Source organism: Blastocystis hominis, assembly GCF_000151665.1.
Source record: "Blastocystis hominis, Singapore isolate B (sub-type 7) whole genome shotgun sequence assembly, scaffold_19".
Taxonomy (NCBI): domain Eukaryota; class Bigyra; order Opalinata; family Blastocystidae; genus Blastocystis; species Blastocystis hominis.
This window is the reverse complement of record NW_013171826.1, coordinates 285,924-313,865: the sequence shown is the minus strand read 5'-3', so window position 1 is coordinate 313,865 and position 27,942 is coordinate 285,924. Positions and strand designations below refer to the sequence as shown.

The window sequence follows — 27,942 nt, the reverse complement described above, 5'->3', positions numbered from 1 at the left end:
TTTTCTGTAGCGTGCTCAGTTAACATTTGTTTTCATTTCCATGTAGTGTATATAAAAGAATAGGTACTATTCCTTGAGAGTAGTATGTAAATGGTGCACGACATTGTTTGAAATCGCGTACCAGCATGTGTGCACAAAAAACAAGCGGACAAACAAGCTGCCACGGGCGGAGCCATGGCCGGAAACGACAATTTCGGGCGGAAATGGGTGGAAAAAATGGCCATGGATTTCCGCGCGTTGTGCCATTCACATACTACTATCATGGGTTATATTTCGAAAGTACTGGAAAGACCTTAATGATAATTAACTATTAATATAGACCGAAATTGATTGTTATTGGATATGCCAGTTACGATTCGAGTATATGAAATCATTATGTCAGAATATAATAGGACTGTAAACAATAAAACTCTTTTATAGTTGATTTTTGAAACGATTTGTTAATATTACTCGTTGTTTTTTTAGTAATGCCATTGATTGAATGGACAATTACCATATTATAAGACTGATAATTGCAAACACTATTATCCTGAGTATGAAGACCTTCAGTCAACTGCTTTCCAAAATCACATTACTTTATTGCTTACTTGTTCATACACACATAGCATCACATTATCTATACATAGTTCTATTGCCAAATCTCCTCGATTCTAGCTGTAATACCTATCAATACAATTCAAACCTAGTATGATTTCTATTATTACACCCATCTGTTAGAATGCAATAAGTATACGACAACAGAAAGCCTCATTTCTCTTGTCGCAGTCACTTGTATTCATCACTTCATCTCTCACCTTCTTTTATCCCTTATTTCTGCGATTAAACTTTATTCACTTTTTTTGCTCTAACACCCATCCCAATTCAACGCAAACTATCTCACCAATGAAAACAAACACCCTATTTTTACACATTAAAAAATAATTGCCTCTCTGTATACCCTCTCTTCTGCGAAATAACAAATGACTCCCCTGCTTTTGTTCTTTGCGAGTATACAGAACAGGTAAAACCCTTTTGCTTCAGAAAGGATTCGCTCGATACTTCATTATTATACGTCTTTTGAAGCTCCACTGCGATATTTCCAAAGCTACTTCCCTGAGAAACAATAAGATAGTCGCTATCTTTCAAAATGAACATATCCATCAGAGCACGATGATAGAAGCTATTCCATACACTTTTCCCCAGTAGACCTGACTTTCCAGTGGCTGAATGACCAATCGAAAAGTCGTCCATATGATACATAAAATCCACACCCGTTTCATTTACGATTTTTTTGATCTTTTCCAAAATTAAACTGGAATCGGTTGATATGTACAAATAAGTATTATCCCGATTCAATCCGTGGCTATTCATATATTTCGCGGCTTCATTCAGAGCAACGTTCATCGCATAGTCGCCTTGAATTCTTCGCTCGTGATAGTTCGCTGTCGTTCCGCCATGTCGCAACTGAATCCCGATCATCGTACGCTCGTGCAGCTTCCTCAAATGATTGTTAATCGCGCTGCACATTGAGTAGTCCGGGTTGATGAGCAGCCGATACATTAACGATCGAAACTCCCAGCCTGCCCATTCGCTTGAAACTTTCCCAGGAACGACTGGAATCAATCCGAGATTCTCGAGCGTGGCTCGATAGAAATTGATGTTGAAGTTGCCACGCGTGATATCCAAGAAATAGATATAACAGAGCTGGGGTTTATGAGAAAGGCTCGCAAGTTGAGTTTTCAAGAAATAGCTATAAAAGCTAGGAATATGATTGAATTCTAAACAAAGGGATGGATCAGTCTCGCTGGAAAAGCGATCCATCTGATGGAAGGGGACAAACAACGACCCGTAAAAGTTCGTGGCAGCGTTGACTGACGATTAGACAAACAAACAAACAATCAACTTACTGTGAAAAGACCGGCCTGTAACAGAAGCGATAAAAGCAGTAGACATGATCCCGTAAATAACATTTCCGAGTCCAGATGCCCTGTGAGGAGTGTGGTTCACTGTAAACTCTGGGCGGATATAAAACTGAGCATCTAAAGCCCGCAGGAACTCATCATAGCGTATCTGTTGTATGTAACGAGCCGTCGAAGAAACTACTGGACGCGTTTCAGTCGTAGCACTACGCCGCTTGCTCTTTTTTGGTTTTCGCTTCGACCGACTTGTTGTTTTAGTACTATTACGACTATTATTCCCTTTATCTCCATTCAAAGATAAAGGCTGCTTACTCGATACCGCTTCTGGTTTGGTAGTCGGCAAAACAACCTTATGAATAAATGTAGAAAAGTAACCATTAGGGGGTGTAAGTCTCGGAGGTGACACAGAAGATGGCGCAAGCCGATCACTGGCGAAAATGGGAGAAAGGAGAGTGGGTGTTACAGAATTCGGGCCTTCTACTTCTTTTGTGTCAGGTTGCTTATTTTCTAACCCTTTTGCAACATTTATTACCTCATTGTTCATTTCGGTCTCTGTATGCCCAATTTTTACTTTTTGACTTTTATAGATAGTGTTGTTATGACGTTCATTAATCAGCGTAACCCAACTCACTTTCGTGGGATTAGAAACGACAACCAATGCCATAAAAAACGCAAGACCGCGAAGTAGAAGTAATAGGTACCATAGAATTCTCATTAGACTGTGTAGAAGAGTAATACTGGAATCGTTCTGAAACGAAGTCTATGGTTGTACCGATAGAAATAACAATACATGATATTAAGAAAGTAACTAATAAAAAGAGATATTAATGGTGAAACACGTGAATGGGTAAACAACATATCGTTATCTAATTTCAATAAATTCTTAGTTTTTGTATTATTTGTTTGCATTTAAGTGTATTAATGAGAATAGAAAGTGAAATAGGATATGTGAAATAGGGATTAGAAACTGATCATCACAGTGATTTACAAAACACAGCAATATGGATTTGATATCGTGCTTTAAACTCTATACTCTGTACTATTTGACAAGAACGAATGTTCGATAGGCAGGAACTGCCAATTGTGACACAAGTGTCAAATATTCTGGGGGATCATATTTACTTCTATGTACATTCTGCTATCCACGCGTGCCTGTCAAGAGACCTTTTTTTCTTTTCTATAGAACATGGAATAGGGATCAAATTAATCGATCCATTGTGTATTATTTTGATCATGAATAAGTGAAACACATGTATGATCAAAATAGCGAGAAGACAATAATCTAATATAGCCACAGTCTATCCTCACTCTATCAGACAGAGATAACAACATTATTATTATTATTATTATTATTATTATTATTATTATTATTATTATTATTATTATTATTATTATTATTATTATTATTATTATTATTACGACTACTACTACTACTACTACTACTACTACTACTACTACTACTACTACTACTACTACTACGACGACGACGACGACGACGACGACGACGACGACTACCACCGTTTATCAACCATTCGTAGAACAAACACATCAAAAGTCAATTATGGGCAATCCCCAAGTACAGAAATCAAGGCCGAGTCCCTTTTCTCCGATAATAATACGGAACCAGCCATGCTCTCCCCAGTAGGTACCCCAGGAATTGCGACCAATCCAGTACTTCGTTCCATCCTCCGTCTCGCCCCAGCCAGCAACCTCCACAGAATGTCTGCCTAAATACTCGCTTCCATTCTCCTTGAAGATGCCTCCCTGATAGTCCAAAAACTCTTGTGTGACCCAAATATCGCAAGACACGGGTCCACGCGCGAAGATCTCTGCCTTAATTTCCGCTTCTCCGCTCGCATAACCATACTCCGATACCTTGTATCGCTTATAGTCCTTCACTGGGCCACACTCCTTTCCAGGAGGGCAGTCCATGCAGCGAGCCATGTCATTACATTCCTTGTCGATTGCCTCGTACACCTGGCAAGTCTGATCCGGAATACCTTGATGATAGGCGTACTGGTAGACTCCCGATTGCCAGCCACCTTCGCACGATCCCTTGCCAGAGCAGTTGATAATTTCCTGCACTGAAAGTTCCACAGTGGGCCACTTGCCCTTACGCATCAGGTTGATACGATCCGACAGCGCCGAAGTCGGAGCCTGCGCCCAGCACGATCCGCAGTACTGAGGAATGTGCTGGTTCTTGTCCCACGTCGCGTAGTTCACGCCATCGATGTTGCGAATATCGTAGTTCTTCGGGATATCCTCGCTCTTGATGTAGGTGTGCGGTCTCGGAGACACAACGTGCTCCTTCATTTCCTTCGTATCCGGTCGCGCACACGAGCGAGGGAAGTAGCGAGCACGATTTCGCTGCGAACGCATTTGGTCGTTCAGAATCATTTCTTCCGGTACACGCGGCACAGCCCACTGGCAATCCGCTTCAATGCCCAAATTGTTCTCGCCACGCACAATGCGGAACCAGCCCTTCTCGCCCCAGAAAGTACCCCACGAATTACGAGCGATCCAGTATTTCTGACCGTCTTCTTCGCCCCATCCAACCACAGAAATCGAGTGATCTAAACTCTTTGCCCCTGTAGTATCTCTGTAGATTCCGCCCTTGTACTCCATCAATTCCTCAGGGTCAGCAATCGTACAAGTAATAGGACCACGAGCATAAATCTCTTTCATCATATTCTTCTCGCCAGCAACACTTCCATACTCATCCACATAGTACTTTGTGTAGTTCTTCACTGCAAAACATCCCTTATCAGGATCACAGTCACGGCAAATGTTGATGTCAGTACACTCCATGTTTTTAGCCATGTAACGCATGCATCCTTCTTCAGGAACACCATGGTCGTGCATGTACTTGAAAGCCGTAAGAGGATGACCGCCCTGGCAACCATTAGAGTTGTGATCACAGTTAAGAATCACCTGAGGAGACAAATCATGAACAGGCCACTTTCCCTTCGTCATTAACTTCAGTCGATCCGACACAGAAGACACAGAAGCGAAAGACCAGCAAGAACCACAATATTGGGGAATATGCTGGTTCTTTGTTACCGTTACGTAATTGCGACCATCAATATCGCGACTAATCTTTAATAACTCTATCTAGTCTTACGGATCATAGGACTTGGGAAGAACCTCATCACCTAAAAATGTGTAGGGCTGAGCAGTTTTAACAAGTTCAGGCACTTTCGCGTTCGGATCAAGGCAGCCAGCTGAAACAACTGCCAGTACTACTATGCATGAGAATAGCGTCCTTTCACCCTACAAACTCCAAATAGAATGAATTTCATAGCTTACGAAATATGTATGATTTTATAAAATCTTTCCTTTGGTGTTATTGGGCCGTTACTGATTATTAGCCCCTATAACACCATTACACTCATTACCATGAAAATAACTAAATAGAGTTGAATTACTGTTAAAATTGTTTAATAATAGAAGAACGGCCATGGCTGAAATTGGGTCACAGAGAGGGAGTTTCATATCTATTATTACTTCATTATAAGTGTATTAATAGAATGAGATCGATTCTATTATTAAGTATTTTGGTAAGCGTTGTGGTATGCGACAAATGGGCACTGTTTGTATCAGGTAACTATGGTTGGTTCAACTATTGTATCACTTCCACAGTTTGCAGAGGGTATACTATTCTGCATGATGCCGGTGTACCAGAAGATCATATGGTTTATATGGGTTTCACTGATATTGTGAAGGACCCAGATAATCCTTTCCCTGGTAAGATCTTCACGGATCCGGATCCTGAAGGTCCTGGTATTGATTACGCTCCTGGATGCCTGCCTCATATGGATTACTCTAACAATATGGTGAGTGCTGAACTGTTTATGGCGACGCTGAGCGGAGACAAGGAGGAGGTGACTAGACTGACCGGTGTCAAGAACCCCAAAGTGATTGAGTCTGGTCCGGAGGATACTGTGTTTGTCTATTACATGGATCATGGAGCTATTGGCTTCTGCGAGGTGGGAAAGTCTGATCTGCATGAAGAGGTTTTGATAAAGACCATCAACAAGATGTATGAGAACAAGCAGTACAAGCAGCTGTGTTCTATTTCGAGGCTTGCCATTCTGGTTCGATGTTCCGTACTCTCGAGAAGGGCAAGAACGTGTACGCCTTTACTGGCTCTGATACTCCTCATTCTGCCTTAATGAGCAACTGCCCTCCCAACGATGTGGTGAATGGAAAGCCCATTGGCGTTTGCCTCGGCGCTTATTTCGACAACTACTGGATGCAGGAGGTCACTGACAACGGCGCTGATCTTTCTCACAACGAGATGTACAAGATTGTCCACGAAAAGACGGCCGAGCACTCTGCTCAGAACGTCTCGCAGTATGGAGACATTGACACGATCGGAGAAATGCCTCTCCGAGAGTTCATTGGCGACTACGTCCCCAAGAAGAAGGTTTCGGTGGAGCCCAAGTCGATGGTCAAGTACGAGGATGTGCCCAAGCACCTTGCGATGTGGAAGGCCATTCGTGCTGAGCCCAATACTCGCAGCGATGCCATGGCGGAGCTGGAGAAGGTCGTGCGAGAGGAGGCTCGCAAGGAGATCATGGTGATGCGTGCTGCTCGTGAGTACTTCAAGGACGACAAGCTCGCTGACGCTGCCACGAAGAATCATCCCGCTTCCTCTAACCAGGATTGCATGAAGGACGTTCTGTTGTCATTGATGTCGAAGTGCGGATACACGCTCCCTCTCCGTGAGTCGCATGTGACCGTGCTGGAGAACATTTGTGCAAATGGAATGGTTAATATTGATTTTGAGAATGTTTGCTAAGCCGTTTGATAGATTGTTTGTTTGCAAAATTCATACAATAGTTGAATGCCCGAGGGAGGTAGAGAGTCGCGTGCATGATCCATTCTAGGGAGTGAGACTGCCTTGATTACGCGGGAAAGGAGCTCTCTCTCGGATGAAGATGATTCGCATGTAAGTTTAATTTACTACGTGATTGTAATATGGTAGACTCAATTTTTGAAGCCGAAACGAAAGCTTCAGAAAAATGAGGTCTGGGTTGCTCAAATTCTGAGTGCAGATGACCGTTTGTTCCACTGCAATCGTTTAACGATGTTCCCCACGTTCAAGGCGTCGGAGGCAGCTCAACCATTACCTCCTCTGCGAAAAATCGAGTCTTTTCCCCAACGCTCTGTACCTCTCTCTTATTTCCAACTGCCAAAATACATGTTGGACTATTATGCGCAAAAAGGAATAACAACTCTCTATGAATGGCAGGGACGCTGCCTACTCTCTGAGGGAGTGCTAGAGGGGAGGAACCTCACCTACACCGCACCAACGTCGGGCGGCAAGTCTCTTGTAGCCGAGATCTTAATGTGTCGTCGCGTGTTTCACAATCCTCGACGCAACCGTGCGATCATCGTTCTCCCCTACGTCAGTCTTGTGGTCGAAAAGTACGACCAGCTGCGCGGTTTCCTTCGTGGCAAGGTGATCTTTGGGGAGAAGATAAAAATCGGTTGTTATTATGGAAATCGAGTAGAAACAGGGTTGTTTTGCTCTCTAGAATGGGAATCACCGTCGAGAGCACATCGTTGTATGTACCATTGAGAAGGCGAACAACATCATAAACCATCTAATCAAAACAAAGTCGCTCGAGAACTACCGAACTGTCATCATTGATGAAGTTCACATGATGAGCGACCCAAAACGAGGCTATATGCTCGAAATCCTCATGAATAAGCTGCTGTTCATGCAGTGTACAGCGCACATCGATCTGCAGCTCATCGCCATTTCGGCGACCCTTCCGAACATTGATGATTTTGTGAGGTATACGAATAGTGTGAAGTTTGTGGGCACACATCGTCCGAATCATTTAGCCGAATACATCATTGTCATCTCCGTTTCGCCCGTTAATCATAGTGTCGAAATAAACTATTCGATCGAAGTGGGAAGCTGCTCTCTTCCTACTCCACGTTCACTTCCATCGATTTCTTCTTGCCCCCTGCTCCAGCCTCGCTGCCTTATCGCAACGTCGTCCTGGACCTCTGCAATCGCCAGGCCAACCAGAACAAGCAGGTCATCATTTTCATGCCGACCAAATCGAGTTGTCGCAAAGCCGTCGACGATCTCATCCACTACATCGATTCGTCGTTTCCCGAGCAGCCGGGAATTCTCAGCGAGTCGGTTCCAGAGAAGGTTATGAACGAGCGAAGAGAGGTCATTCACGTACATCTCTCCCGGCCCGTCGAGTCTAGAAAATGCAGGAGCTTCACTCGACCGAGTCCTTGCTCTGCCAGTCCTTGCTCCGCGGGATTTGCTACCACCACGCGGGACTCACCATCGATGAGCGCCAAGTGCTCGACAGCGCCGTGCGGAGCGGCGTTGTGCGCGTCATCATCGCCACCACCACGCTGGCCGTCGGCGTGGATTTCCCTGTGGAAGTGGTGATTCTGAATGGGCTGAAAAGTGGCATGAGCGACCTCTCTCCGAGCGAATACAAGCAAATGGCGGGGCGAGCGGGCCGGCGAAGTGCCGGCGAAGTGTTCGTGATCGAATCGCAAGACCGATTCCAGTTCGCGATTTCGCTTATGAACGCGACGATCCCGCCTGTGAAGTCTGCTCTCACCGGCGATCAGCGCGGCATCGACCGCGTGCTGCTGGAGGCCATCACGCTGGGCGTGGTATCGACGCTGGATGACATGATGCGCTATCTGCACATCTCCATGCTGAGTTTGTGCGTGAGCGAAGCCGAACTGCGTCGCATCGTGATCGAATCGGTCGGCTATCTGCAGGAATTCCAGATCATCCACGGGTTTTCCTCGCCTTCCGGCGTGCTGCTTCGCCCCTCGCGATTGGGCCGCGCGATCAGCTCGTCGCTGCTGCCCATCGAGGAATCCATCCTCCTCTATCGCGATCTATTTCTCCACCAGACCCACATCATGCTCAACACGCACCTCTTTCTCGTCTACTTCATCACTCCCACCTTCGTCGTTCCCTATCCTCGCTGGAGCATCTTCGAGAAAGTACTCCTCTCGCTCTCTTTCTCTCAGCGCGCAGCTCTTCCAGTCGCTCTCCTCCACCGACAAAGAAGTCGCAGCGCGGCTCCACATCGAAGAGAGCTTCATCTCCTACTGCGTTCAGTTCCCTCCCGCGCCGTTCTACCCCCACCCCCATTCCCATCCCTCCTCCGAAGAGTTTCGATTCATCACCCATTGCCGGTTCTACGGCGCGCTTCTGCTTCGCGATATCGGCATGGCGGGCGGCGACGAAGCCATGCTGGCGCGCATCCAAGCCATCTACAAAGTTGATCGAGGCGAGCTGCAGCGCTTCTGGGAGTCCTCGGAGATGTACCTCCAGCTCGTCACGTCCATGTGCGAGGCGCTCAACTGGACCGTTCTGAAGCGACTTCTGCACTCGCTTCGCGGATGGTTCAAGTCGCGAATCCCCAAATCGTTCGCGTGCTTTCTGCACGAAGAGGATCGCGTTCCCTTTCCCTGTCTGCAGCTGCTAGCGGAAGAGGAGCTCACTGTGCGCGATATTGCGGAGATGGACGAAGCGATGCTCGCTCGGCTGCTGCGGATCGGCATGTCGGGGAAATTCGGAATGAATCCGATCGATTATGCGGCGGAGATCGCGAACACACACGAGACATCGGTCGTCGTGAAGCGGCGAGGCGATTACGAGCGGTTTCTGGATGACATGGAGCGCATTGCGGGCGTGTTGAAGCAGCGAGCGCAGGAACGAAGGACCGTTCTGGGAGTGAATCGAGTATTCCGGGAGTGGGAGAACGAGTCGGAGATCTCGATCTTGGTGTCTCCGCTGGTAACGGAGAAGGAAGCGATGCTGAATGCGATTGAGAACGAACAGAGCGAGGGGGAGAGGAGTGATGGCGTGCTATCTGCTTCAGACGAATCCCTGAGCGAGGCGGTCGAAGAGAGTCAGAGTCAGCCAAAGAGAGTGCATGTGTGTTCTCTGCAAGGGTTTGATGCGGATTTGGAAGAGGCGAACAGGCGCGAGCAGGGACGGAATTCGATGACATTTGGAGAGTGTCAGCATTTTTGTGCAGACGAATCTCTTGGTTCTGTAGATGATCAAGATTTCCTTTTGTAACTTTTATCTTTTCATATTTTTTGTTGCTGTTTGTTTGAAGACTTGCAATTGCGTCTGTCAAATTAACATTTCAAAGAAAATGGAGAAACAATACGTAATCAGAGAAGATGATGATCTGAAAATGAAACTCCAATTTTGATAGGATGCCCTACTTTGATAGGAATAGTGCGCCCACTCATCAAGCGATTCGCTATGACGTGACTACAGTGCTATCTTACATCATCTCTTCGTACTCCTATCAAAATATATTTATACTCTTTTAAAGAAATATATATTAATTCCAATGTCTGAAGCAGATGAAAAAACATTTAGCAGTAGCTTTTCGACAATGGAAGAATATGTTAAAGCAAAACAGTGAACACCATGAATAGAATCTAATATTTAGTGGAAAGAAAGCAATTCGCAAATTGTTAATTGCTAACAATGGAATTGCCGCCGTCAAAGCGATCCGATCCATTCGAAAATGGTCGTACGAGACATTCGAGAAAGACCGAATCATTACGATCGTCGTAATGGCTACTCCAGAGGATCTCGCTGCCAATGCAGAGTATATCCGCATGGCGGACCAATATTTCGAGGTGCCTGGAGGTGCCAATAACAACAATTATGCAAATGTAACTAGAATTCTAGAGATTGTTGAAACTGCCGGAGTAGACGCCGTGTGGGCTGGATGGGGACATGCCTCCGAGAACCCCTCTCTCCCGGAGCGTCTGAGCAAGATGGGCGTCTTATTTTTGGGACCTCACAGTGGAGCAATGAAGTCACTGGGAGATAAAATCGACTCAACCATCATTGCCCAGTCCGCTCGCGTGCCGACTCTTCCCTGGAACGGCAGCCATGTGAAAGTGGACGTTGAATCCCTGCTGAACAAGCAAGGCTACGTGACAATCCCCGACGAGATCTATGAGCAAGTCAACATCCACAATCTAGAGGAAGCAGAGGAAGCGTGCCGATCTGTCGGCTTCCCTCTCATGATTAAGGCCAGCGAGGGAGGTGGTGGCAAGGGTATTCGTACCTTGACCTCGATGGATCAGCTGGAATCGGCTTTCCGTGCTGTTCAGAGCGAAGTTCCTGGTTCACCCATCTTCATCATGCGTCTTGCTGAGCATTGCCGACACTTGGAAGTGCAGCTGATTGCCGATGAGTACGGAAACGTGATTTCCCTGTCGGGACGTGACTGCTCTGTGCAGCGTCGTCACCAGAAGATCATCGAAGAGGGACCTCCCACGAGTCCTTCTCCCGATGTGTGGCAGGACATGCAGCTGGCGGCTGTGCGTCTGGCCAAACTCGTTGGGTACACAAATGCAGGTACTGTGGAGTATCTGTACATGGAAGACAACACTTATTCCTTCTTGGAGCTGAACCCGAGGTACGCTGCGTTCCGGATGGTTCTAATATCGTAGATTGCAAGTGGAGCACCCGGTCACTGAAATGATCACAAACGTGAATCTCCCCGCCTCCCAGCTGCAGGTTGCGATGGGAATTCCACTGTACTGCATTCCCGACATTCGCCGACTGTACGGACTGAACGAGAACGACGTGACTCCCATCGACTTCGATACGGAGCCGCCCATCGAGCCTCGCGGCCATGTGATTGCCTGCAGAATCACGGCCGAGAATCCGGATGCGGGATTCCAGCCCACTTCGGGCGCCATTCGCGAGCTGAATTTCCGTAGTACCGCGAACGTGTGGGGCTATTTCTCCGTGGATGGTTCTGGGCGTGTGCATGAATACGCGGATTCGCAGTTTGGCCATTTGTTCTCCTGGGGCACGACCCGAAACATTGCCCGAAAGAACATGGTCCAGGCGCTTCGTGAGTTCAGTATTCGAGGAGAGATCCGAACCACGATCGAGTATTTGCTCCAGCTCATGCAGAATGAGAGCTATGTGAAGAATCAGATCGATACGAATTGGTTGGATACCCTGATTCGAAGCAACCTCCAAACCACCAAGCCCGATGCTTGCTTTGTGGTGCTGGTTGCGGCTGCTTGCCGCAGTTTCATTCAGTTCAAGCAGCGAAAGAACGAGTATCTCAGCTTCGTTCGTCGAGGGCAGATTCCTCCCTCGGAGTTGCTGAGCACGTGCTGCCACGAAGATCTGATTTATGACAACATGAAGTATGCGATCGATGTCCATCTGAGCGCAGATTCGCTGTTGACTCTGTCCGCGAACAACTCGTTTGTCCAAATGCAGATTCGAGAGTTGGCGGACGGAGGATTCTTGCTCAACACGAATGGCCAGTCCCACGTCGCCTATGTCATGGAAACGTCGTCCGGACTGCGCCTGAACGTGGACGGAATCACCTGCATTTTCTCTCAGGAATACGATCCCACCATTCTTCGATGTCCCAATTCTGGAAAGCTGGCTCGCTTCCTCGTGCGCTGCGGCGATCACTTGGATCAGGGCCAGGCGTTCGCCGAGATGGAGGTGATGAAGATGTACCTGCCTCTGACAGCGCAGGAAAGCTGCACAATCACTTCCTTGGTGAAGTCCGCGGGCTCGGTTGTCCAGTCGGGAGATATTCTTGGCTATGTGAAGCTGGACGACCCCAGCAAGGTGCGTCGCGCCCAAGTGTTCACCGCCAAGCTGCCCACCTTCGAGGTTTCTTCCTCGGTGCAGGTGAAGCGACCTCACCACTTGATCAAGATTGCGATCAGTCTGATGGAGGCGTTCATTAACGGGTACTGGGTTCCTCTCAACCAGATCGACAACAGCTTGGATTCCTTCCTGGAGGCTGTGCACGATCCCAGCCTTCCGTTCTATGAGTATCTGGATGTGCTTTCCACGATGGAGGCGTGTCTCCCTGACTCTCTGAAGGAAGAACTCAACGCCGTGCTCTTCCAGCAGACGCTTCCCGACTCTTCTCCGCGCAGCACCAGCCAGGAAGAAGAAAGACAGGTGACGCAGTCGTTCCGAGAAGAGTTCCCTGCGAAGCAGATTCGCCAGGTTCTGAACAAGCATGTGATGCTTGCAAAGAATCGAGCAGAACTGCAGCAAATCGTGGGTCCTCTGTACGAGGTGGTTGGCAAATATGGCAGCGGACTTGAGGGATATGCGATCTCCATTCTGTTCCATCTGTTGGACGTGTACATCGTGAATGAGCGGTCCTACGAGACGCTGGGCAAGCCTGGAGACACGATGGACTTCTCTCGCAAGAATACGGATATGGCGTATTGCGAGCAGGTTTGGCGCTGCATGTTCAGCCACATCCAGATGAAGCAGAAGGGCGATCTCATCATCCGGGTGATGAACTTGCTCAGCTCTCTGATTCCCTCGATGCACGAAGAGAGCAATCACCTCAATAAGGTGCTGCAGGAGATTTCGTCCTATTCGGACCACTCTTCCACCTCGATTTCGCTCGAGGCGCGCCAATTGCTGCTTCAGCGAAAGCTTCCTTCGCGCCAGGAGGAATTGGAGGTTGTGCGCAACGCTCTGCTCAACTTGGAGGCGTGCAAAACCGCGGAGGAGCGCGAGAGTGAATTGCAGAAGCTCGTGGATCAGAGCAATGATGTCCGCCAGCCGCTCATGGAGGTTCTGCACGACACGGATAACGCGAGTCTTGCTTCCGCCGCTCTGGAGTGCTATCTGCGAAAGATTTACCGACCCTACATCCTGGCGAACGTGAAGCCTTGCCTTCAGGATGTGGCCACCGCGTTCGGCTTCGACTTCACTTCCGAGTCCCCCGAGCTCCCCACCGGTCTGCGTCCCTCGGCCTCCTTCTCGTCGCTCGACAACTCTCCGCTCATGTCGCCCAAGAGCCCAATGTCGGATTCCCCGAAGTCCTCGTTTGCCCACGGAATCATTCTCCATGCGAAGGATACGCAGCACATCCGCTCGATTCTCCCTCGCGCGCTGCGAATGTTTGGAATCATCTCGGGAGGCGAGTCGTCCACCAACGCGATCCACATCGTTCTGAGCCGCGTTCCGGACTGTATGGAGCGAGACGACAAGATCAAAGTCTTCGAGGAGATTCTCGAGCAGTACAGATCGGAGCTGATCACAGCTGGAGTTTCGCGCGTGACGATCACGCAGTCTCCGTGCAGCTCGACGATGGAAAACCGATGGGAGCTCCCGACTTCCTTTACGTTCCGAAACCGACTGGGATTCAAGGAGGATCCTCTGGTGCGCCACATCGAGCCGCCATTGGCGTATCATTTGGAGCTGCATCGTCTGCGAAACTTTACCATTCGACTGGTTCCCATCCCGAACCGCAACATCCACTTGTACGAAGCCACTCCGAAGGAGGCTGCCGTGGTTCGCGGGTCCAAGCTTCCCATTCGCAAGCGGTTCTTCGTTCGCGCGGTTTGCACAACGCTCGATCCTCTCGATACGGACACCATCACCGATACCTATCCCTCCGCCGAGAAAACATTGGTCGAGGCGTTGAATGCGTTGGATGTCGGTCTGGGCGAAGCTCGTTTGCGAGGCGACGACAAACTGTTTGCAGGCAACCACATCTTTTTGAACATTCTGCCTCCTGCCGAACTGGATCCGAATCTGATCGAGCAGATCATGAAGAACCTCTATCTCCGCTATGTGCGGCGATTGATGGCTCTCCATGTGACCCAAGTGGAGATGCGCTTGCTGCCGATTCTGACGCACGGCGCGCAGCCCATTCCGGTCCGCATGGTAGGCGCCGATCCGACGGGAATGGCGCTCCGAATCGACACGTACGTGGAGACAAAGGACAATTTCACGGGCTCCGTGATCTTCACGAGCATCAACCAGTCGATCAGCGATGCTGCTGGAGAATGGGACGGACACTCCGTGAGTCTGCCGTACCCTGTGCTCGAATTCTTAGAACGCGAACGTGCGTATGCCCAGAAGTCGAGCAACACGCTCTACTGCTACGACTTCCTGGAGTTGATTCAGCGCGTGATGCTACAGCGCTGGAAGTCGTTCCTGCGCACCAGCGAAGCTTCCTCTGTGGTCATGCCCAACACCATCATGAAGGCTCGCGAGCTGGAACTCACCGGCACGCCAGGAAACTACAAACTGAAGGAGGTGGTTCGCGGACCGGGCAAGAACAAGATCGGAATGGTGGCGTGGCAGCTCACACTGTACACTCCGACGTACCCGAAGGAGGGCAGAGACGTGATAGTGATTGCGAACGATATCACGTTCAAGGCGGGATCCTTCGGAACGAAGGAAGACGCCTTCTTCAACCTCGTGTCGCAGTCTGCGCGCTCTCAGGGCATTCCGCGCGTTTTCTTCGCGGCAAACAGCGGAGCCCGCATTGGACTGGCCGAAGAAGTCAAGCAAGCCTTCCAGGTGAAGTGGGTGCGAGACGGAGATCCCGATTCGGGCGTGGAGTATCTCTACCTGACCGCCCAGGACTACATGACGCTCAGCAAAAGCGTGGTGGCGCATCCTGTGATGTATAACGGAAGCATGGTCTACGCGATCGATGCGATTATCGGATCCGAGCCCGATCTGGGCGTGGAGAACCTCGCTGGATCTGGCTTGATTGCCGGTGAAACGTCGCGTGCCTACAAGGATATCGTCACTCTCACGGTGGTCACCGGGCGATCGGTTGGAATTGGTGCGTATTTGGTGCGTCTGGGACAGCGAACGATCCAGAAAGCAGCGGAAGCGCCCATCATTCTCACCGGGTACGAGGCATTAAACCAGCTGATGGGAAAGCCGGTCTACGCCTCGAACGACCAGCTGGGCGGACCTGGAATCATGTGTCCCAACGGAGTGACGCACATCCGCGTGGCGAACGACATCGAGGGAGTGAACGCGATGCTGCAGTGGCTGTCGTACATTCCCCGCACCAACCACTCCGATCTGCTTCCTCAGCCGCTGTCTGCCGCTCTGGATGTCGTGGATCGCCCTGTGGCCTTCAAGCCGACCAAGACCGCGTACGACGTGCGCAACCTGATCGCGGGAACCACCGACGCGCAGGGCGAGTGGGTCAGCGGCCTCTTCGACAAGAACTCCTTCATGGAGGTCCTCACGGACTGGGCAAAGACCGTGGTGGTCGGCCGTGCGCGACTGGGAGGCATTCCGGTGGGCGTCGTGGCCACGGAGAACCGCACGGTGGAGGCGGTGATCCCCGCGGACCCCGCAGCGCCCCAATCCGAAGAGAGCGTGCTGCAGCAAGCGGGCGGCGTGTGGTACCCCGATTCCGCCTACAAGACGGCGCAGGCGATCGAGGACATCAACCAGGAAGGCCTTCCGCTGTTCATCATCGCGAACTGGCGAGGCTTCTCCGGCGGAGCGCGCGACATGTTCCAGGAAATCCTCAAGTTCGGCTCGTACATCGTGGACCAGCTCGTGGCGTTCAAGCAGCCTGTCTTCGTGTACATCCCGCCGATGGCCGAAATGCGCGGCGGCGCGTTCGTCGTGGTGGACAGCCACATCAACCCCGAGGTGATGGAGATGTACGCCGCGCCGGAAGCGCGAGCCGGCGTGTTGGAGCCCGCCGGCGTGGTGACGATCAAGTTCCGCGGAAACGACAAGAAGGAAGCGATGATCCGCACGGACGCCAAGCTGCAGCAGATCCAGATGGAGCTGTCGGATCTCTCGCTGGAGAAGGAGCGGAAGAGCGAGCTGCTCAGACAGCAAGCTGCGCGCGAGGGCGAGTTGGAAACCGCGTACCAGCAGGTGGCCGAGACGTTCGCGGACCTGCACGATCGCGCCGAGCGAATGCAGGCGGTGGACGTGATTCGCAAGGTGGTTCCGCTGGAATCGGCGCGCAAGTTCTTCTATTGGAGACTGCGCCGCCGGATGATCGAGCTGAAGATCTGCAAGGAGATCGCGAAGTCGACCAAGAAGCCGATGGAGGAGGCGAAGGCGCTGTTGGGCGAGTGGTTCCAGCAGAGCAACCAGCACCGATTCAACCAGGAAAGCCAGTGGGAGAACGACGAGGTGGCGTTCCACTGGATGGAGCGCGAGCAGGCGGACTCGATCTTCCTGCGACTCAACAATCTGAAGCGGAACCGAGTGAAGGAGGACATCGTGCGACTTGGAAAGGAAAACCCGTACACCGTGGCGGAAGGAGTGCTCGATCTGTTGTCCTCGCTTTCGGGAGAGGTGAAGGAGCGCGTAGTGTCGACGCTGAAACGCGGAGTGTTGCTGCGCAATCAAAGCCAGGCGGAGTTTTACGAAGATGACCGGCAGTTCATTGAATTTTAAAGAATAGATACTATATAAAGTGACATTAGATTGATGGTTTGTTTGTTGTTACACGCAAGATGGGTAGAGCCAAGGAGACTTGTGGATTTCTCTTTCCGTCTGCATCGCTGTTTGCTACGAACTCGTCATATCCCTGTTCACAATGCATAATCTCACAGCCCGTTCTTACAATGCACACTCTCACAGCCTGTTCTTACAATGCACACTCTCACAACCTGTTTTCACAACAAACAACCAATTAATTGATAACGATGAAAACAAATCTCAGTTCGCAGTTTACCAGTCGTCGTCGTCATCACCGAACAGACCGCCTCCGCTCATATCAATGTCTTCCTCTTCCTCCTCTTCCTCTTCCTTCGCCTCCTCCTTCTTCTCCTCAGCAGCAGGGGCAGCAGCTCCAGCAGCGGGGGCAGCAGCACCTCCGGTGGGAATGGACACCAGCTTGTCCAGACCCGAGGCGATCAGCTCCTCCACGTTCTTTCCCTCGAGGTCAGCAAGGAGCTTCTCGATCTTCTCGTCGTCGCTCTCAGCACCAACGGCCTCCAGCACGGACTTGATGTTCTCAGCCTAGGTATAATAAAATAGCAGCGGTAAAGCACGTACGGTGGGCTTCTCGTTTCCACCGAGGACCAGCATAAGGTAAGCAGCAAGATGTCTCATCTACACACAAAAGGTAAGAAATGTGCGAATGCATTTTGCAGGGGTCTAGAACCGACCGAGCCAATTCAGTTTTCGAACATACCTTATTATCAAATAATACGTGATATTCCTACAATAATGGACCCCTGGGTGAAATTGCCTGTATTCTGAGCCAGTATAATTCCGCCTCTTTTGGGGATCAATTTTTCTGTCCTTTGTTTTGTGACTACATTTCTTTTGAAGGAACAGCTCTATAAATATGGTATGTTTCTAGTTCACTTGTGTTGACTATTTGAGCGGGAGGACCTTTCGTAACCACTTTGTAGGGTATTGATCTTGTTGCTGGAGGACGTAACTGTGGACATAAGAAACGACAAGCTCCCAAGAGTGAGAACGTGTACTTGGCCCTGCTGGTCAATGTGAGCGCTTTCTGGAGAAATGGGTGATCTCGTAGCTGTACCGCTTCCTGGCTCGCCGCACCAACGCTAGATTCCCCGAGGTGGTCCTGAAGCGTCTCTACATGAGCCGCATCAACCGCCCTCCCATGAGTCTGAGCAGACTGATGAAGCACATGCAGGGAAAGGAGGACAAGATCGCCGTGATCGTGGGAACCGTCACTGACGATATTCGCGTGATCGAAGTGCCTGCCCTGAAGGTGTGCGCTCTCCGCTTCACTGAGACCGCTCGTGCCCGCATCCTGAAGGCTGGAGGCGAGTGCATCACTCTGGACCAGCTGGCTCTGCGTGCTCCCACCGGAGCCAACACGGTGCTGCTGCAGGGCCACCGCAGTGCTCGCGAGGCCGTGAGACACTTCGGAACTCCGGGTACTCCTGGAAGCAAGGCGCGCCCCTACGTGCGTTCGACTGGTCGCAAGTTCGAGAGAGCTCGTGGTCGCCGTGCGAGCATGGGTTACAAGGTCTAAGTGGCAGGAAGGGGTGGTCCTTCAATTGTATGGCGTGTTTGTTGGAAGAAACACACGGAAACAAAAGGGATTCACGTTGGTTGGTTGATTGAACATACACACGGTTGGTTGGTATTAGTGAATTAGTTAGTGAATTAGGCACTGGTGAGTAAGAATGTTCGGATCTGCAAGGGAGCGTATTCGACCGCTTTCAGATTGGTGATGGGGTGAAGGAAGCCGCCAGTGACCTTGCCGTCCGCTCCCTTCCAAATCATTCGCGTGGACTCGATGGAATCCTTCGTGTTCACGCCGAACAGATTGAGCTCCTCGACCTTCTACAGAGAAATCAGGAGAGAGAAGGACATCGCCTACGCTCAGCCGTAAGAATCGGGCGATTGAGGTCATGTCGTGCACCACCACGTTGTCGTTCATCGCGTACGCGTCGTCGTACTCGGCCTGGTTCTGAATTCGGACGACGTACCGCGCTGTGAGCGACTCCACGCGCTCGATCGAGAGCAGAGTGAGCGGAGTGGGCAGCTTGGTCTCGATCAGATTCACCACCAACTTCAAGTTCGTGTTCCCCTTGTTCTCCTTCGTGTTGTTGAAATAGAAAATGTGGTGCGGTCGAGTCAGCATGTGCGACAGCCTGCGCTTTAGTCGATTCCCCCACACTCACATCTTGTTATTCACGGCGAACAGTCCGTTCTCCGATCGCTCCAAGTAGATTCCGATGTTCTGCGTCGTTCGGTCCAAGTCGTAATGCTTGCCCTCCTCGCTCGACCCCTCCGCGCCCTGCTCAGCCTGCTCAGCCTGCGCATTCTCCTTAATTCCGCTCACCGTTAGCGGGATCATCACGCTGCCAGGAGCGTACAGACTGATTCCGTGCGGATATTCGAAGAAGAAGGAGGCGCGCGCGATGTCCGCCTTGGTCCGATCCACGTCTTCGTCCTGGATGTACGCGTAGGATCCCGCGGGGAACGTGTTGCGCAGCAGATACGTGCCGTCCTGGCTGGGATCGGCGGGGATCGGCTCGACCGCCTGCGCGTTGGAGCCCAGTCCGTTGAGATTGTAGTGCAGAACGTTCTGGTTTACAATGTCGGGCAGGCTGTACACGGCGACTAAATCGCCCTCGACGCTCTTGCCCTGGATGAAGAACGTGATGTCGAGCAGATGGCCGAAAGAAGCCAGGCGGTTGTTGGTGCCGATGGACTTCGGAATGCGAGTGACCACGGTGATGTCGTTCGGATAGTACTGCACCATCACGTTCGCCACGGAGCCTCGCACGGCGGAATACGCGATGGGGGTAGTGCGAGGAACCAATCGTTTGAGGTACTACAGGTCAGCGAAGACGAGAGAGCGGGACGGGAGAGAGATAGGAAGGATCGCTGGGCGGAAGGCCGTGCGGGATGTGGAGGTGCGGGTTGGAGGGCGAGGGCGTGAGCACTGCGAGGTCGGCTTCGAAGGTGTACAGCACGTTGTCCTGCTTGCTTGTGATGTTCGTGAACCGCCCGGTCTCGTCGAATTCGATTCGATAAATGTCGCCGTCGAGCCATTTGCCCTTAACGGAGTGCGTGTCGCTGCCCTCTTTCTCCTGGCCTTCGCAGTAGTGGATGATGAACGTGGCGTAGCTGTTCGCTTTGAGCTTGGTGGGGAGAACCAGCTCCCAGAGTTTGTCTTTAATCTGCGTCAGCTGCTGTCGCTGAATCATTTTGGCGTAGTTGTAAATGCAGAGATCCGGCGTGGCCACGTAGAGCTTAATGATTTCTTTCACGGAAACGGGGTACGAGTTGTACACGATCACGCCGAGCTCTTTCTTCCGCGTCCACTCCACCGTGCGATGATAGATCGAGAAGATGCTGTCCTCGTCGATTTCGTTCGGAGACACGCGCTCCTCGATCCCAATCAGCGACGTAAACATCCGACCCGCCTGTTTCTCGCTGTTCAGCACCGCGTCGTGATAGATTCGGTACGTCGTGCTCGCCACTTTCCCGTTCGCGTCGTGCAGATTGATCAAGAAGTCCGCGCGCTGCGCCGCGCTTTGCTCCTGGCGCATTCGGTTCAGCCAGTAGAACGTCAGATCCTCGGGCTTTCCGACCGGGTAATACACCGAGCCGGAGTAGAAGGCGGTGTCCGGAGTGGAGGGCGGAACCAGCGAGCAGGTCTGCATAATCGAGCAATACGCGTAGTACTTGTCGAAAATGTTCAAAAAGCGCGAGCCCAAACTACAATCGAAAACACACAGAGAAAAGCGACTGGTGGCGACGGTGAAGCAGCGGCTGCGCGGAGTACAGGCCGTTCGCCGCGACGCTTTGCACTTGGATTCGCTCCCAGTTGAACACGGGCCACAATCGCTCTTTGTTGGCTCCGTTCACGTCGAGGAGATAGCGATAGAACGACGAGAGACTGAGAACGATGTTCTGCGACGCCGCCACGGGCGCGATTGTGGTGAGAAACAGGTCGATTTGGCTCATTGGATTCGCGCCGAGCAGCGGCCAGAGAAGCAAATAGCGATTATCGTTCACTTGATCCACCTCGGAAGCGAGGATGGCTCGCAGTTCAGGCATGGCTCCCTCCATATCGCTTCGGTTGACTCCATCCCCGACCCGTACTTCGTTAAAATTCGCTTTACCACGCCCCACAATCCGCTTCGTTCCTTACACAAATGCGTGAAGATTCGCGACTCCTCGCCAAAATACGGGTCCGTCTCCCACAAAAACTCCCCCGCGTTGCTTTTCCGCAGCGCTTCGAACCACGCTGGCGACGCTCCGTCGATCACCAGCATTTCCACGCCTCCGCTTCGCAGCATCGACGCCATCTGCTTCGACATGAAGGTCTGCGGCGCGACGTACGCGACCACGCAGCGATAACCAAACTCTTCGAGGAGCCAGCGCTGCGACTGCTCGAACGTCGTGAGCAGATCTTCGAAGTGGGACATTTCCGGCGCGATCGCGCTCCAGCCGCCCAGAACGAACTCCAGACGGCCGGCCTGCACGAGGCCTTTGATCGAGGCGCGGGTTTCGAGGGGCTTGTTGGCGTACCAGCGTCGGAAGTAGGCGACTTCGCTCCATCTGGATAGCAAAGGCGAGGAAGAAACTACGAGAAAATGTGCTGCGTGTCCTGCTGCAACAGCGAAATCAGCGAATCCAACAGCTGCGAAGTGGCCTGCTTCTCACTCCCCTCGCTCACTCCCACTTCGTACTGCCCCTCGTAATGAACGCCGACCGGCACGACGTAGAGCTTGATCTTATCGGCGGCGATCCAGTCGCCTTGCGGAACCGGCGCTTCGATGCCGACGTTTTGAATCGGCGTGTGGGAAACGAACTTGGATCGCGCGCGGTTCTCGGCTCCCTGGGCGGCCTGAGAGACCGAAAGCGTGTGGAGGTCGGCGGCTTTTTTGGCGTTGAGAGGAGGAGGAGTCACCACTGGAGGCGGAGCGTTCGGATCGGGAGTGGATGCTCCCGTGTCGATCGACTTGGGTCCCTTGGGCTCTTCCTTGCGCTTTCGCTTTCCCCAGAAGCTCTTCTTTTTGTTGCTTCCACCCTTGCTCTTGTCATCCTTGTATTCGAGGGGTTTGCTCACATCGGCTATCAAATCACGGAATTGCTTTTCAGCCTCGAGGTAATCGTAGTTGCTGTCCAGATAGTTCACAATGTCGGTTGGAATGGAAGATTCGAGCTTCTTCCCGTTTTTGTAGTATTCCTTCTCTCCCGAAACACGGCTATGATCCCACTCACCATTTTCAAACTCAGATAGACTCAAAGGATCCACACCTTCAAACTCCAAATCGCCGAGGAAGATATTGTGGTCTCTCGATACTACGTTATTACAAGCCATTTTAAGATGATTCATACATGTAGTTTTCTTTAATTGTCCAGGACCTTCGTAATACGTAACCTCGGGCTTGGGCGTACTTTCGAGTTTACGGAACTGCTTTTTGTAATCGATCTTCTACAAAAGGATCACCTATATCGGGTATCGCATACTTTAAACCGGTTGTAGACAGAATTCAAACGCCAAGCACCCAGGAGCAGGGCAGTGATCATGATGACATATACGGCAAGTTCTACCGTTCTGGGTTTAGAGTTCTTCATGTTTTTGATGGGAGGATCAGACAGATAGAGACGGTGGTCACCGTACTGCATACTAAGAGATTAAAATTCGAGAGTGGTATAGAACAAACAGGAAAGCCACGATTTGCCATCATTACTTTGTTGTTCTCATCCTTTATAATACGGACGCGGTCGAGGCGGTAATCCATCGTAGCAGGAGAGGTCTACTTCAGAAAGCAACAAAAAAACAAACTGCGCCCAAAACCTGGATATGAACGTCAGGGCATTCTTCCTGAATCACTTTGCGTGCTTCTTCCACATCCTTTCCCTGCAATTCTGGCCAACTACAAGGGATAACTTTCTCAAGTTCCGTACTGCATCTTCATATCATCTGGAGGGTTTACAAACATTATGAATCGGTTCAAATAAAAAAGATATGAAAAGTTGTGAAATCTTTTGGTCCCGAATTTTGCAGTTTTATTATTATTAAAGGTGTAATATTAATAAAGTATTATATTATTATTATTATTATTATTATTACTTTTATCAAGTTGTTTACTAACTTGTTTTCTATTCCACTATCGACAACTTTCATTTCATTCATGGTTGCTCAAGTATGTTCAACTATATCCTTATCCATCATCTTCGCCTATCAAGTCAACCATATTTTTCATGAAGAACAACAAAGGTATCATCTACGCAGTGGTTGCTCGCAATAATGTCGTTTTGGTAGAGCAAGTCAACAGATCGCCGCAAATTACTCACTCTGGTAACTTTGTTCAAGTCATTCATATTCTCTTGACGAAATTACCACGTGGAGGTAACTACAACTATCACTATGACAGGTATGCAAGTGCATTACAAGTCAACCTTTAGGGAGTTTGATGTGTCTGTCTATCACAGGGAGCAACTTACCTACATTGCGCTTACCCACCGCCAAGTGCCGATTCGGACTGTTTTTGTAGGTGATTTTGCCTTTTCTGATAGTAGGGATTCCTGAAGGACATTGCAACCGAATTCATTTCGATCTACGGAGAAGCGGCCTATACTGCGCAGCCGTTCTGTTTTACGGCGTTTGCTAGTTCCCTCAACGTGATGATGGTACGAAAAATGCAATTCTTACTCCCAGAACCGTTACAACAACATAGAATCTGATCACTCAAAGCGGGTACTCAGCCAAATGGATGACATCAAAGACGTGATGATCAGTAATATCGACAAGATTCTTCAGCGTGGAGAAAAACTAGAATTAGTCATTGATAAGACGAATGATCTCGCGGATGCTGCCACAGTAGCTGCTACTTAGAAATCACACTCAACGATAGTTGTTCCGAAGAGATGCAGCCCATCTCAAACGTCACACACTCTTCGAAAGTTGGAAGCTCTATGCGCTCATCGTCATTATTATCGTCATCATTATTTCTCTGTTAATCATTCCCATTATTTCGAATACAAAGAGCGATTCGATTGTTTGTTGCAAACCCAGAACCTAGGAGTCGAGGAATCCAGAACCTAAGGGTCGAGGAACCCAGAACCTAGGAGTCGAGGAATCCAGAACCTAAGGGTCGAGGAACCCAGAACCTAGGAGTCGAGGAATCCAGAACCTAAAAGTCGAGGAATCCAGAACCTAGGAGTCAAAGAACCCAGAACCCACAAAAAGACCTATTCACCCCATTGCAATACACCTCATTCCAACAAACAAAACACATGATACACCAATCTACAACGTGCCCTTTTCCTTTTCCTCCTTGTAGAACTGACTAATCATCTGCATCAACACAATCAAATGCCGCTGCGCCTTCAGTTCGGCTCGCGCCTGCGTTTTCGCAAATCCAGGAACGCCGGCATCGTGCAGCCAGTCCTGGAAGTCTTCAATCAGCTACCCATCAACACCTTTCTCTCTCTCACACACCTTTTTCATTCGCTGCTCTTCATTGGAATACTGCCCTTGCATCTTCTGCTCGCACTTCGCCATCATTTCCTCTTTGCTCAAATCGTAAAGCTTGTACTTTCGATAAAGCTCGTCTATCGATCACAAATCGATCGCACTCTCACCGAAACAACGCTGTTGTGAAAGATCTAGTTCCTCCATCAGTGAGTATTGCATGTCCTTTTCTTAACAAAACAAAGCGAACGATACTCTCATTAAATCAACCATTTCGATCACTTGGGGATCGGTGAGAACCACGGCTAAGTAATACAAAATGCGATTGTCGATCTCGGGAGCCTCTTCTCGAGCGTCAATTTTGTGGATATCGGGAGGCGGTTCTTGAAACAACGCCATCTGGCGATGTTCACGATTAATGTCTCGCTCACTCACCTCTAGTCGTGAATTCACAAAGCAAGCGAGTACCACTCATTGCATTCACATCTACAGTTCCGTTACACGTTAAGATTTGGAAAATGTTTGACACCGACGAATTCCCGTTACTGGGAGGAGTGGTGTGTTTCACCTCTCGCTTCAGCTCTTCCACGGTTAGGCTGTTTCTCCCCATGCTTCGCTCGAACTTTACCCAGTAGTCCCAGATTTGTTGCTCCAAGTTGTGCTAACCGTTATTCTGCAGTTCGAAAGCATACATCCACATGCTCTAACGACTTTTTGAAGAGCTTGCGAGCCCTTTCATATTTTCCTATGCGAATGAAGAAGTTTATGTAGGCTTTCCAGAAAACAGGGTCACGACGGCAAAAGTCGAGCTTCATCGCTTCCTCAAACACCAAATTGGCTTGCTTCTTCTGCCCCATCTGGATTTCCATAGCCGCCCTGGAAATGTACAATTCGCGTATCTCTTCTTCATAGCCAGTTCGTTCTCTCACAGAACTGCAGCGCTTTGTGTCAAGAATCTTTGCCTCCAAAGCTTTCTTGTAAATCTCACGAGGAACGTCCAAAGAGGTGGGATTTTTAGCAAGCGCCCTATTTGCCTCCTCCTCCGTTCTTTGAACGAATAAAGAAATCATTTCGAAAAGATTTGTGAATTGCGCGTTTGAGTGGTCTTTCTCAACTTGGTACTGGCTTGCTACACGACAGTGAAATTATGGGATTGTGCAAACATGGTTGAAATCGTAACGAATCAAATAGTGGACACTTTCAAAGAGCCTATAAAAAGTTGCATCAAAGTTCAAAGCAACGTGCTGTTTACATAATACATTACTATTCGTGACATAGCTCCCCCTCGTCTGCAATCACCATTTCCTATTATCCTCGGGAGAATAGTGAAAGAATTCGTTAAGAGTTTCAAAGAATCTTTTGAAACGTTTGTTACTTTTTTTCGAAAATGGAAAACTCTGAAACGAAACCTAAGAAAGCATGTCCTTGGGCAAAGGTAGCTGTCCCAAAGCCCACGATCTCTTTTGCTGAAATCATGAAAGAAGAGGAAGCGCACAAAGAAGCGGAACGTAAAACTCGTAAGAGATAGAGCTTAATATTATGCGCAGAAGAGTATTTAAAGTATGAAGCGGGTAGCAGTTTAGGATGGGTCGTAACTAGATGAAAGTTTAGCAGCCGCTCTCAGTCTTCAAGAAGAGCACGACCGACTCAGGGAAACTCCAAAGGAACAAGAGCCAGGTAGTTTTAGGCTTTTCAGCTGATCTAGAGGACACCTCTGAAGACTACGCGCTCGCCATGCAATTACAGTTTGAAGAAGAACGACAATACCAGATTGACCATGCAAAGGATAGAAGCGGCTCAAGATGTGAGTTTTATAGAAGACAATTCATCAAAGACAAAACCGAAAGTCCAAAAACCTACGGTGTAATCCCCTTAAGTGATCTTTCTCCCTCCCTCCATTTCGATGACGAGGATACAAGACACTACGTAGGTGTGAACAGCCACTACGGCGGAAAAACCAACGACAAGAACGTTGTTCTCCCCACAGTAGCCATTCCGATTGCATGCCACCTAGAAAACCACCAAACACGATAAATACTTTGTAGGCAAGGTGAACATATCCATTCCCACAATCCTAGCCACTTAACCCCAGAGTGCTCGTCTCCAACATGTCATCACCAACGCAGGGAACTTGGAACAATTCTCCATCGACGACAAAAGCTTAGTGAAAATGCGGAACTACGTGAATCATCGGCGAAGCCGCGAAATCCACGAGAAAAAAGACCCGGATTGGGTGGACTTTGTGTTCAACGACGCGCAACTGGTTTGCCTCCACCAGGTTTCAATCCACTTTTTTTGTTGTTGATTTCGCGTAGTGGATCGTAAAGGGCTATTTCGGGAATTACGTGGACATCATTCAGAACGGACATGAATCCGACATCATCTCCACCGTACTTTTCTCATTTTCCGCTTGATTCCTCGCAGTACGACGGAGTGAACGACAAATGGATGTGCGTGAAGAAGTTCCGAAAGCCCTACGCCTCCAAAGCCGCCGACGAATTGCCGCCTCTCGATCCCGACTTGCCGCGCGAATTCCGTCTCGCGCAGCTCGAATTCGAACACTTGAAGCGATTGGCAAGGCTGGGAATCGCTTGTCCGGAGCCGATCGATCAGAAAGACTGTCTGGTTTTGATGGAGATGATCGGCGATGGCGATGGACCTGCTCCCACCCTCAAAGAAGCGCTCAGCGCGTTCCCTGAGATCTGGGAAGACACGCTGGTGCAGTGCGTGCGCCTGCTGCGCGATCTGTACATGCGAGCCGGACTGGTTCACGGGAATATTAGCGAGAAAAAATTGCTGTTTGGACACGGAATCGATTGAACCGTAGCATGTGGGGCGGAACGATCTATCTCACCGGATTGGCGAAGGCGGTGGAAAAGGACGACGAACAGGCAGAGCAGATGCTCAGGCGCGATATTCACTCGATTTTGTCGTTCTTTAACCGAACTGGATCATTCCCGAACCTCAAGGAGTTGAAGGAAAAGACGTTTGAGTATGTGACTGCGACAATGGAGGAGCTGGAGCGCGTGGATTTCTTCGAGTATTTGGAAAGTCAGCTTTGTTGTTCTGTTTGTTGAAAAACCGCGGAATTCCGATTTGCTGAGAAAGTGCATATTTTCAGCATGAAGAGCGCTTTCGCTGTTTTCCTATTTCTCGTCGGTAGGGTGTGCGTTGTTCGGAATCATTCACAGCTTTCTCCCAAGCGTATTACATCAACTTGGAATATGTTTGCTTCTTGTCTTTTGTTTTGATCGACTAGCAACAACCTTTTTGTATCATTGAAAAGCAGGTAGATGCCCAGCCTATTGTCTTCAAATATCGTAATTACGACCTCTTCTTGTATA

General features: G+C 49.8%; 9 protein-coding genes; 4 read left to right on the top strand and 5 right to left on the bottom strand.

The window, feature by feature from the left end:
- Positions 1 to 903: 903 nt before the first annotated feature.
- GSBLH_T00002374001 (uncharacterized protein) lies at positions 904 to 2,647 on the bottom strand (the record flags this gene model as incomplete). XM_013040925.1 has 4 exons in its annotated part: positions 2,431 to 2,647; positions 2,211 to 2,397; positions 1,887 to 2,177; positions 904 to 1,850 (listed from the first exon to the last, which is right to left on the bottom strand). Exons 1-4 carry the CDS (start codon positions 2,560 to 2,562, stop codon positions 904 to 906), a joined length of 1,557 nt encoding a protein of 518 aa, XP_012896379.1. The 5' UTR covers positions 2,563 to 2,647.
- A 799-nt stretch (positions 2,648 to 3,446) lies between these two features.
- Positions 3,447 to 5,197, bottom strand: GSBLH_T00002373001 (uncharacterized protein; the record flags this gene model as incomplete). The annotated part of the gene is made up of 3 exons (XM_013040924.1): positions 3,447 to 4,989; positions 5,020 to 5,140; positions 5,173 to 5,197. 3 exons carry the CDS (start codon positions 5,195 to 5,197, stop codon positions 3,447 to 3,449), a joined length of 1,689 nt encoding a protein of 562 aa, XP_012896378.1.
- Positions 5,198 to 5,425: 228 nt separating this feature from the next.
- Positions 5,426 to 17,158, top strand: GSBLH_T00002372001 (Acetyl-CoA carboxylase; the record flags this gene model as incomplete). XM_013040923.1 has 5 exons in its annotated part: positions 5,426 to 6,004; positions 10,356 to 10,835; positions 10,857 to 11,353; positions 11,388 to 12,930; positions 12,961 to 17,158. 5 exons carry the CDS (start codon positions 5,426 to 5,428, stop codon positions 17,122 to 17,124), a joined length of 7,263 nt encoding a protein of 2,420 aa, XP_012896377.1. The 3' UTR covers positions 17,125 to 17,158.
- A 203-nt stretch (positions 17,159 to 17,361) lies between these two features.
- GSBLH_T00002371001 (uncharacterized protein) lies at positions 17,362 to 17,869 on the bottom strand. XM_013040922.1 has 3 exons: positions 17,817 to 17,869; positions 17,728 to 17,784; positions 17,362 to 17,691 (listed from the first exon to the last, which is right to left on the bottom strand). The coding sequence occupies exons 2-3, from the start codon at positions 17,758 to 17,760 to the stop codon at positions 17,401 to 17,403; spliced, it is 324 nt and encodes a 107-aa protein (XP_012896376.1). The 5' UTR covers positions 17,761 to 17,784; positions 17,817 to 17,869; the 3' UTR covers positions 17,362 to 17,400.
- Positions 17,870 to 17,901: 32 nt separating this feature from the next.
- On the top strand, positions 17,902 to 18,716 carry GSBLH_T00002370001 (uncharacterized protein; the record flags this gene model as incomplete). XM_013040921.1 has 3 exons in its annotated part: positions 17,902 to 17,925; positions 18,090 to 18,182; positions 18,218 to 18,716. The coding sequence occupies 3 exons, from the start codon at positions 17,902 to 17,904 to the stop codon at positions 18,683 to 18,685; spliced, it is 585 nt and encodes a 194-aa protein (XP_012896375.1). The 3' UTR covers positions 18,686 to 18,716.
- Positions 18,717 to 22,751: 4,035 nt separating this feature from the next.
- GSBLH_T00002369001 (uncharacterized protein) lies at positions 22,752 to 23,134 on the bottom strand (the record flags this gene model as incomplete). XM_013040920.1 has 3 exons in its annotated part: positions 23,089 to 23,134; positions 22,967 to 23,057; positions 22,752 to 22,937 (listed from the first exon to the last, which is right to left on the bottom strand). Exons 1-3 carry the CDS (start codon positions 23,121 to 23,123, stop codon positions 22,752 to 22,754), a joined length of 312 nt encoding a protein of 103 aa, XP_012896374.1. The 5' UTR covers positions 23,124 to 23,134.
- Positions 23,135 to 23,385: 251 nt separating this feature from the next.
- Positions 23,386 to 24,019, top strand: GSBLH_T00007071001 (uncharacterized protein; the record flags this gene model as incomplete). Its single annotated transcript, XM_013040919.1, has 4 exons — positions 23,386 to 23,558; positions 23,617 to 23,674; positions 23,704 to 23,814; positions 23,843 to 24,019. The coding sequence occupies 4 exons, from the start codon at positions 23,386 to 23,388 to the stop codon at positions 24,017 to 24,019; spliced, it is 519 nt and encodes a 172-aa protein (XP_012896373.1).
- An 810-nt stretch (positions 24,020 to 24,829) lies between these two features.
- GSBLH_T00002368001 (uncharacterized protein) lies at positions 24,830 to 25,666 on the bottom strand (the record flags this gene model as incomplete). XM_013040918.1 has 3 exons in its annotated part: positions 25,291 to 25,666; positions 25,067 to 25,259; positions 24,830 to 25,035 (listed from the first exon to the last, which is right to left on the bottom strand). Exons 1-3 carry the CDS (start codon positions 25,411 to 25,413, stop codon positions 24,830 to 24,832), a joined length of 522 nt encoding a protein of 173 aa, XP_012896372.1. The 5' UTR covers positions 25,414 to 25,666.
- Positions 25,667 to 27,426: 1,760 nt separating this feature from the next.
- GSBLH_T00002367001 (uncharacterized protein) lies at positions 27,427 to 27,675 on the top strand (the record flags this gene model as incomplete). The annotated part of the gene is made up of 1 exon (XM_013040917.1): positions 27,427 to 27,675. One exon carries the CDS (start codon positions 27,427 to 27,429, stop codon positions 27,673 to 27,675), a length of 249 nt encoding a protein of 82 aa, XP_012896371.1.
- Between the last annotated feature and the right edge of the window lie 267 nt (positions 27,676 to 27,942).

What these genes read in the sequence shown, in the direction of transcription:
- GSBLH_T00002371001 (XM_013040922.1), bottom strand. Translation starts at nt 17,760, where the DNA reads ATGCTGGTCCTCGGTGGAAACGAGAAGCCCACC. An exon ending in GTGGAAACGAGAAGCCCACC is followed by an intron (nt 17,692 to 17,727) that starts GTACGTGCTTTA and finishes TATTATACCTAG; the next exon opens with GCTGAGAACATCAAGTCCGT.